At 39.3% G+C, this 10,317-nt stretch overlaps 1 protein-coding gene across 1 annotated transcript in view; it reads left to right on the forward strand.

Moving 5' to 3' along the window:
- The window catches only part of URI1 (URI1 prefoldin like chaperone), a 41,664-nt gene extending 32,370 nt beyond the window's left edge, over positions 1-9,294 (forward strand). The window contains exons 7-11 of the mRNA XM_027729544.2: positions 2,588-2,768; positions 3,338-3,605; positions 4,173-4,315; positions 5,942-6,200; positions 8,483-9,294. Of these exons, the coding sequence (XP_027585345.1) occupies positions 2,588-2,768; positions 3,338-3,605; positions 4,173-4,315; positions 5,942-6,200; positions 8,483-8,671 (1,040 nt within the window). The 3' untranslated portion in view covers positions 8,672-9,294. The remainder of the gene's footprint in view (positions 1-2,587; positions 2,769-3,337; positions 3,606-4,172; positions 4,316-5,941; positions 6,201-8,482) is intronic.
- Positions 9,295-10,317: the final 1,023 nt, after the last annotated feature.

The following is a 10,317-nucleotide window of genomic DNA, read 5'->3' on the forward strand; positions in this document are numbered from 1 at the left end:
GTATGTGATCAGTGTCAGCAGGGAGGGGAAGAAGTGTGGACAGGGATGAGATATCAGGGGACAGTGTAAACGTTGTAGTTACACCACTGTCGTTAAACAACACCAAAACAACCTCGACATGCAGCTCCTGCCTGTCTGAAGCAGATCCTTCCTGAAGATTTCTGGACAGGACACTGAGCAAAGATATTCGTGCTAAGGAATTGGGTAATTTCTGTGCCATCTGACGTAGTGCTTGATAGGTAAGACTCAGTCAAAGCTGGAGGAAGAAGTAATTTTACAGTCTGAAAATAGCATCACTTGGACATTTTTAGGAGGAGCAGTAGTTTGTGATTTGCAGAGGGCTGAGCTGGGCAGTTCACTGTTATGTTTTTCTAGAGTAAATCACAGTAATCTCTGTATGCCAAGGCTGACTAAGGAGGTGTCTCTCCAATGTGTAGATGTCATTGCAAAATAGGAGGTGTAGCATTCAGCATTCTGGGAAATGCTTCCCACTGTATTAACAGTGGATACTGTGGATGCTAGGTCAACCTTTGTACAACTTTTTTTGCATCTTAAACTTCTGTCATCACTGTTGTCCTCTGAAACCCTCTTAATTTTTGCTGAAAATCTGTAAGTGGGAATTACCTGTGTTTTCCCTCAGTACCAGTGTGTACTGAGATTGAGAGAGAAGTAAGTAAAAGAACAACTTAGTGATTATGTTGAAGCAACCTGGGTTTCATTGGTTTTGTTCACGTGGAAATGGGCTGTATCTCTGAGGAAGACAAAAGCAAGTACTCTGAACACCTCATTAGTTTGTTGTTGAGTCTTCATTTTCTGTATTTTAATACTTAACTTTTTTTCATTATTGTATGAGGTTAATGGTGATGCTGTGGTAACAATGAGAGAGCACAGTGGATGTTGGTTGTCCCTGAGATCTGACCTGGTTTCCTAACTGACAGAAGTGTTAGAATTAGGAGGGAAGATGACTAGCACGTTGAAGCACTTGCTGGTGTTCAGGAAGCCCTGTGCTTACCTTGGTAGTCAAGTCCGTGGTTAATACTGAAGGGTAACAGAAAGAAATTAGGAGGGCACAATTTGAAAATCAAATTGAAATAGATCGTTAACTAATCCTTCCAAATTTTATTTATTAATTTTGTAATTATACTCAATGAAATGCTCACAAGCTGCTCTGATTGCTTGGCTTACCTCAATTTATATTCAAATCTCAATAAAATACATTTCAGCCCTTTCTTAATGAGATGATGAAAAGTGCTATCCCGTGCAAGAGTAGGGGACACACATTCCAACATTACTTGCAGTCACCTGTTTGCTTTTTAATGTTGCTGTTGAATTAGTATTTAACTCAGGATTAAAGTATAAGCTGACGTATTTGAATAAGGATATGTTTAAGCCATGAGTTCTTAAAATTTAAAAAAAAAATGGCCGCACAGTTGGTTAATGGAGATTTTAAAACTTGAAGGATGCTGAGCAACATCGTATTGGTGTTGATCAGAATCACAAAGCAGTGTCAAGAAGACCCACAGAGATACTGGAGTTCCCACTGCACAGATGAATCATGGAATGTGTTTGTGGCAGTGATGGAAGGGGATGGGTCTCACTCCTGTAAAGAGGTGCAGGAGCTGCGTGGGGGTGGTGATGGGCAGAGAGCAGGGAATTCCCCTTGGGAACCTGCCTGGGACCACTCAGAAACAGCCCCTGGGAGCTGATGGTGTTGTGGTGAAGGGGGGTTAAAGAAACAGTCCTGCCCTTCACCCAGACAGGGCTAAAGCATTAGTTTTGTTGGCGGGCAGTTTGTTCCCTATGTGCTAGACAGCACTCAAACAGGAAAAAGTATTCCCCATCCTCAATGGATGCACCGTTTTATGAGGTAGCAAAGCTTTTAAATGCCAGCAAGAACTTGTCAGTGACTACCATTTGCTCACAAGTGTGTATCTCAGGTCACCTCTGAAGCTTTAAGTGGGGTTTATATTTATTATTTCTGAAAGGCAGATTTATGTATGCTTTTCACAGTCTTTTTCACCAAATAAGTGATTCATAATGACTGGATTTGGGTCAGATTTTCCATTTGGCTCTGGAGATCATTTTTAATGGTCTTCATTGTCAATTTAAAAAAAATCCAAAACGAAAAGACTCTGCTTTTTGAATATAGGTGACTTTATAAAAAGTGAGCTAGAGTACAAACTAGGTTTGTTTTCCCAGTTAATAAAATGTGCTGTTAATGGGACAGTGAACAAATGTCACATTCACATGTTGGTATCTATCAGAGCAAATCAAGATCTACTGTTTGGCACAAGAGGTAAAAAAACCTACATTGTAATAAAACTGTCACAGGATCAGTGTCTCTTGCTTTGTAAATAAACATCTCTGCTTTGCCTCAGTATTTCTGTAACATCCGGAGACTATTATCCTGTGCTGGTGCTCTGGTTCATTGACAGTTTCACTTAAACAGTTAAACAATAATTTGAAATGGAAAACATTCTGCCCATACTCCTTAACTCCTTTGTGGTTTTTTTTTCCCCCCAGTGTTTTTTGTTGGATTTTTTTTGCCAATTGCTTTAGTAATTGCGTCTTACTTTTTGTTGCGCAGGAAAATACCGAACTGCTCACAGACCTCATTCAAAGCCCAAAGTATCAAATGTTTTTGAGGTAGATTTTCAAGCAAATGGAAGTGATACAAAATCAATGGGCCGTTTTCAGTCAGAGGAGGAACTGTGGGCCCGCTTAGAAGAGCTCGAGCGACAAGAGGAGATCCTTGGTGAACTTGACAGGTACAGCACTGCTGTGGCACAGGCAGGGCTGGAGGTCAGAAAACTGTAGGGGTGTGGTGTTGTTGGTACACACAGGATCTCACTGTGAGTGCAAATATGCAGTTAAAATCATAATAGGTGGAAGAGGGGTGGAACACGAACAAAGCATGCATTGCAATGTCAAAGCTGCCAAAATCTGCCTCTGTGGAACCGTGGCGGTCCAGCATTCTGGTATTTTATCTTAAAGATGATAGAAGAGGGGGAAGTGAAATTCATTTCCCACAAGTTAGGAAAATCCATCGTTTCCAGTGTGGGAGTTACACATTTAGTGCTTAACAACACCCTTAGATCTGTTCTGATTCTGAAGCAATACGTGTGTTGTTAGCCATGATGTCACAGTTTTGATATTTCCAGGTGACATGGAAAAGACCTAGTGATTGTTAGAGAGTACTAAGAAGTTCCACAGTCTGGCTAAAAATACAGCACCTGGCTAAAAAAAGTTAGGTTCAGGCTTGTTCATTATTTCACATGTTTGTGTCTCTCAAGAGCTTGAATTGCCACAGTTCACTTATATATTTTTCATTCCATAGGATGCCTGATACAGTTGAGACAAATGGAGAAGATGCAACCTCTTCTGAAGAGGAGAAGGAAGATAAGAGAATAGATCTGAACGGGACATATAGGGCAGAAGACTGTATTACTCAGGGCAACTTCCATAAAGAAGTAACAAATTCAGACTTGTTTGGGGTCCAAGTTAATGGCTCTACTTGTTATCACAGTGATGATGAAGATGACGTAGATGTTGGAGATAACTCTGTTCCAACTATTTTTTTCTCTCACACTGTTGAACCTAAAAGGGTTTGTATTTCATTATATTTTGTTCAAGAGATTGCATAAAACATACATACCATATATAGAACAGAAAATTCTAGCTCATGTAGATAAAGTAGAATGCTAACTGTAGGTGATATTTGGATATTTTTCAAATGCTTGAAACTCACTGTTTAAATCCTGCAGTTCAAATATGGTATTAAAAAAAATTATCTTCAAATGTCTAGCTTGCTGTTCTGGCTTCTGGCTTTGTAAAAGGGAGTATCCTGTCTAGGAGTTTTTAAAATTACTTTGTACTTGCCTTGAAATTGACCTTTGAACAGCTCAGCTGTTGAGCAGAGTTTGAATAAGCAGATTGTCATATATTATATGCAAAATACATGCCCATTAGTGCAAAGAAATGCCCCAGCCTAGTGCAAGTGGTAGAGAATAAACAGTTCATACTGTGAATGTTACCATTCATACATTTGTTTAACTTATCTATGCTTCCTAGTCCCCAGCTGCTCGGGTAGGAGAATGTCAGAAGCCAGTTCATCTGAAGCCTGGTGATTGTTGATTTTCTGGTCTAGACCGTTGTTTGTGTTCAATTTTCAGGTAAGAATAAACACAGGAAAAAATACTACTTTGAAATTCAGCGAAAAGAAAGAAGAGGCCAAGCGTAAAAGGAAGAACAGCAGTGGCAATGGCCACGCAGCTCCAGACCTGCCCAACATCAAAACCCCAGCAGACATTTACCGGTGTGTAATTCATGGCTTTGGCACATGAACTTCCTTCTCTTTTCACTTCTGTTCACCTGTGGTGTGAAACCAGCCCACGGTTCCCTGAAAGAAACAGCTGGAACCGAGTTTAGTACTTAAAAATGGAAGTTTGTGGCTTCTGCATGGTTGCCATTCTTGCATGTCTATAAAACATTTCTGAGCTTAACATCTCCTTTTCCAGATGGCAATCTATCATTTACCTGCTTTTTCAGAGCTTCTGAAATTGAGGTAAATTTGCCAGTGCATCCTATGCTCAGAAAGGAATGCAGCAGTTATGTTATGCATTCTGGTTAATTCCATGTCATTTGCTTCTGTGTTCGTTTTCAAACAGAACCGATCAGATCTACCACTTTTAATATCCCTCCTTTCCCAGTTACTGATTTTCTGGGGTTTGCTTCTCCCTTCCAGTATCTTCAGAACATATTTAGGTCTTTGTTTGCCTGGTTTCTCTTGCATTTTCTCTCCCTGACTTCAGTACATCACTATCTCTATTCTACATAAAAATTAGTGCTCACCTGTAGGACACCCACACACAGAGAGCTTGAAAAACAGTGTTTGGCTTACAGGATTGTATACAACACTAAACTAAGGTGACAGGAGAGCTAAACAAGTATTTAGGTCTGTAAAGATAAACACAGACACCTATTAGATTGGTTGATTAAGGGCTTGTGAAAATCACACTGCATTTCTATGTCAGTGTATTTGAGTACCTAAATATATTAAAAAACGTGTCACAAAGTGTGAAAAGTAAAACCACATCCTGTAATTGCAGCTGCTGAGGCTGAAGTAAAGGATTCTTTCGTGGTGTTCTCCCTGAGCTATGTGAGGGAACTCCATTTTCTGTGGAGATATATTCCCATAAGTGCCTGATGAATAAAGCTGTTAGAAACAAGTAACACCCTTAAAACTCATCCAGTCATTGGGCTCCTCCTTTATGAGTTTGATAAAGTTGGCATTGTCTTCTCTTTCTCTTCCATCCAACCTTGACTTGTTTAAGGCATGGAGATGAAGTACAAGCTGTAGGAAGAGCTGGTTTTGTCAGTTTACAGTCTGTTAATACTTGAAAAGTGTCTTGCTGTTGATATGAACTTAAAAGCTGATTTTTAATTTTTTTTTTTTTTAACTTAAAGCAGAATATGACACTTGTCAGGAAAAAAGCTCCATCCTTTCCACCTACAATGAATGTTTTTTGGTTTTTTATTCTACATTTGACAAGGACTCAACTCTAGAATACCTTGTGACATTGTGATCTTCTGAATCTCTTTACAGAAACAACCCTGATAATCATTTAGTTTACCTTTCTTCTAACTTTTTGTAACTCGCATTATTCTGTTTTCTAACATTTTTCAAAAAGCTATACATTTTCTGCTGAAAGAATGTACCACCTTAATGCTTGAATCAAGGGCATAACAGCATTTGCTCTGCAGAATTGATTCTTGTGCACTGGTAAATAAAATGCCTCAGAAGGTACAGTATTGTGATTCTGCAGCGAAAAAGTTGGAAAAGCACATCATAATTAATTTGTACAAAAGACAAAGCAAGATCACTGTAAATTTGTCATCTGATCCTGAAATGGTTTATTAAAGCTAACATTTTCCTTTATAGAGTCTTTGTTGATGTTGTGAATGGAGAATATGTCCCTCGTAAATCAATTTTGAAGTCTCGAAGCAGAGAGAACAGTGTTTGTAGCGATACCAGTGAGAACAGTGCTGCTGAGTTTGATGACAGACGAGGAGTTCAGAGGAGTATTAGCTGTGATGAAGCTACTCAGAGTGACAACAGCGAAGGCATACTGGAGGAAGAGGAGGAGGAGGGGCAGCAGCAGCTACTGAAAAAGCTTCCTCCCTCTTCAGGGACAACTGAGGTACAGTTTTTAATTAATTATTGATTGTTGGCAGGGATAAAAATGAGAAATCTAATGACTGTAGTTGCCTATACCATGAGTTTGATTTCTTTAAAATAATTTTCTAACTCCTACCTAGTTTGCTTCAGAAGGACATTATCAGGTGACAGGCATCTGTCACACACATCCCAGGGACAGAGGGGAGGAGCAGTTCAGGTGGCTTCTCTGATACCTGAAGCTCTTCCATAAAGATCCCACAAAGTAGTCACTTCCTGGTGTTACTGAAACCAGTGTTCTGTCTGCTGGGTCATCCTGAGCATTTCACTGCAGGACATAGAGCAGGATTAAAAATAAAAAAGAGAAAAATCTGTGCTTTGTAGCTGATGAGAGGGAAGAGTCGATTCTCTCACCTGTGTTGCACAGCTAATAGACAGCTAGTTTCCAGCTGGTGGTTTTTAAGTTTTAAAACACATAGATATCAGCTGAGTCATTATTTTGACTTGCCAAGAGCAGAGAAATTGCCCAGTGGAAGGAGGCGTTACACTGCTACTCATCCCATTCCAGGCTGGGGCCATTAGTGATCCCAAACAAATCCATTTTCACATGTTTGAAAAGTTCAGAGCTTCATCATAAAGAAAAGAGACTGTACAGTATAAGGAAAAATTTACAGTGGTTTAGTGACCGGGTGAATACAAGAATTCAATGTAGAAATTCATGGCATAGCATATATAAGAACACTAATTTTTTCAAACTAGATAAAACTTGAGTTTTCAGTAGTTCTCAATGCAATGGGCAAGTTCAATGAAAACACTATTTTTAGAAAAATTATTTTTTGACAAGAAATGAAGTCCCCATAAAAGCTATTGTTTATCATCATTTTTCATACAAACAGCTGTAGGGGAATCTAGGCAGGATGTGAAGATTCATGGTGGAAGATTTATCTGTACAGTTAGCACTTTACGTTGTATACTTTCTGGAATATATTTGCTATATTTTTATAAAACATCTAAGTACACTTTAGATGTTACCCATCAGTCCATTATCTGAATCTGACATGTTTATTCTCTACAATGTAATGTATTTTCTAAGTAACTGAAAGAGAGTGAGCAAAAAAAATGCAGTCAGACGTCCCTTCGTAAATGCTGTTGTTTTGCTTTAGTTTGTTTCTGTGGGTGTTTGAAGTACATTATTTCTCCATTATCATTTGCAACACGCTAACTTTTTTTTTATTTCTAATTTTACCGCAGTCGTCTTAGTTTGTATTTTGCTTACCTGGTTTGGAAAATGAGTTGCTTGTTAGAACAACACAGTTGTGTACAGGCACAGCTTTAGGCACACTTTGTCTACTGGAGCAGAAAACAAAAAAACACTGCTTTTTTGCAGGTCCTGCAAGAAAAGAATGGCTGGTTTGTTTTGCTTTGTTTTTCTTGGTAACTGAAGTTACGAAAAAGCAGAACTAAGCATAGTGACTAAATCTGGTGTGCATTCCTTTGTGCCCAGTATGAGCATCAGACCTTGGATGTGAACTGCTTCCCCTTGTCCTTGGGCATTCTGAATTTTCTGTTTTCAATACACAGTGGATGATTTGTTCTTAAATATGTTTATAAAAGTAGTTCTGAGCTGCTTGTTTCCCCGTGTTTTCCAAGAATCATCGTCATTTCTTAGCTAAGTTAAAAAGGATTAAGTCATATAATCAGCTGCATATAAATTATAATTTTTAAACATTACATGTTTTTATTAGACCTTTTATAGAGAGAAATAGTTGGAAGCAAGTTTGCTGTTCTCTTAAGTATAAATTGCTTTCACCATTTTTTGATCATATTTGGTAAGGAGAAAAGAACAAACAAAATATGTGCTTGCCAGTTCATACACAGTGTGTCAGCTTGATGCAATTAGAAGACACTAAGTCATAAAACATGACGTATGATGGAAATGCTGACATACTTCAACTTTGCAAAGTCTCTCCATTTCTGATCCAAAATGAAACTGTGTATTACATCAGCTGTTTTATTTCTTGAGCATGTGTCAGTGAGGAAGCAAATTTTTAGATCATTTATGCAGTAGGAATGAGATTAAGTAGTACTTTTAAGACACTTTCAGTCATCTTTGAACAAGCTATATTTTGAGGTTAATTACAATTTGGTTACTTATGCAGGGAACAATCATTGATTTAAAGATATTTCTTTACTTTTGATTAAAAGAAATAACAATCCTAATCAGGCTAATATAGGGTAATGACCTTATGGGCATAGCCTCACATTTGCATTTTATTAGCTCATTTTGAGTATTCTCTTCTGTTGTAGGCATTTTCCGGAACTGTTATAGAAAAGGAGCCTTTGTCTCCCTCCTTAATACCACACCCAGTCATCGCTCACCCAGTCCTGCCGACCATTCTGGAGCGAAAATCAGAGGAAGTTTTGTCCGAGGCTCCAGAAGAAACTACTAAGAGAATTTCAAAATTCAAAGCTGCCAGGATGCAAAAGACTAACTAAGCCGGCTGAAGCACCAGTACTCTCGCCTAGTTGCACATCTCTTGAGGTTCTGTAGAGCTCCCTCTGTAACACCCAGCTAGTTAACAGGTCATCCAGTGGTAATTTGGCATCGGTTATCTCTGAAACTTTTACTGGCAACATTAAAAAAACAAACAGTTCAGTGTTGGAACACTTGAGTATTCACCTTATTTTGTCGGTTTCCCTGTGTGCTGTCAGCACCTTTGTATAGGTTTGCCTTACGATAGCAGCACTTGGGTTCTTTTTTCGAAAACTGTTCCTTACATACATTGTTTTTGTGTTTAAACCTAAATACAGGCAGTTTTGTGCCAGCTGTGAGGTTCTACATACCATATGGACCATTTTAAGGAAACTTTTCACATTTCAAATAGGTTCACCAATTATATTGCATTACTTGCTTTAGCATTTTAAGACACACTTGTATTCACATTGCTGTAGGTTTTGCAACTAGATGTCTGCTAAAAGTTTTTTTCCTTCTTTCAAACCGCTCTGATCTCTCACTGTACAGATCTGTAAAATGCCGGGTTCATGTACATTGCAGGGAAGTTTCTTTGATGGAAAAGGGTATTTTGTAAAATTAAATTTTCAGTAAAAAAGCTGTGAAAGTTGTGTGGGTTTTTTTTTTGCTTTACTACTAATTTGGAAACGCCACAGAGAGGTTTTTATTTTGAACTTGCGTTTCTGGCTTGAAATGTTTACTACCACATGGACATAAAAGCAGTCCATTCTCTTCTGCCATTGTGTTTTAACCTCCTGCTAATGAATGTCCATGGAAATTGAATGCTCTTAAGGAGAGAAGCATAAACTCAGACTCTTGATTACAAAATCTCCTAGTTCTTTTGTATACTCAGAAAACATTGTAATTGTCTTGGGAATGCCCAGAGGGAGTCAGCACTAAGGAAAAATATCTTAATGCTTTAGCTTTATTTCAAAATGCAACAGCACTGCAGCACTCAGGGTACAGTTTGGTGTATCCTTCTCATGACTGAGAGCAGTCCTGGCTTTAAGAGTCCCTGCCCAGCAGCTCCTTCCAGTTTTCTTGCCATCCCCTCATTTTGCTGAGACAGCTTTTGTCGAGGCCACCCCTTGAATGATAATTGGTGGCACAGATGCTTAAAAAGCAAACTACTGGGTTTGGGTTTTCGGGGTTTTTTGGTAGTTGTGTGTAGTTTTTTGAAGCTAGTGAGCCATTGAGTCCATCATCAGCAAATTTGCTGATGACACCAAACTGGGAGGGAGTGTCGACCTGCTGGAAGGCAGGAGGGCTCTGCAGAGGGATCTGGATAGACTTGAGAGATGGGCTGATTCCAATGGGATGAAGTTCAGTAAAGCCAAGTGCCGGGTCCTGCACTTTGGCCACAACAACCCCCTGCAGCGCGACAGGCTGGGCACAGAGTGGCTGGAAAGCAGCCAGGCAGAAAGGGACCTGGGGGTACTAATTGACAGGAAGCTCAACATGAGCCAACAGTGTGCCCAGGTGGCCAAGAAGGCCAATGGGATCTTGTCCTGTATCAAAAATAGCGTGGCCAGCAGGAGCAGGGAAGTGATGCTTCCCCTGTACTCTGCGTTGGTGAGGCCACACCTTGAGTATTGTGTTCAATTCTGGGCCCCTCAGTTCAGAAAGGATA

The sequence above is a fragment of the Pipra filicauda genome, unplaced genomic scaffold (assembly GCF_003945595.2).
Source record: "Pipra filicauda isolate LSUMZ 115617 unplaced genomic scaffold, ASM394559v2 scaffold99_size2403431_pilon, whole genome shotgun sequence".
NCBI lineage: Eukaryota > Metazoa > Chordata > Aves > Passeriformes > Pipridae > Pipra > Pipra filicauda.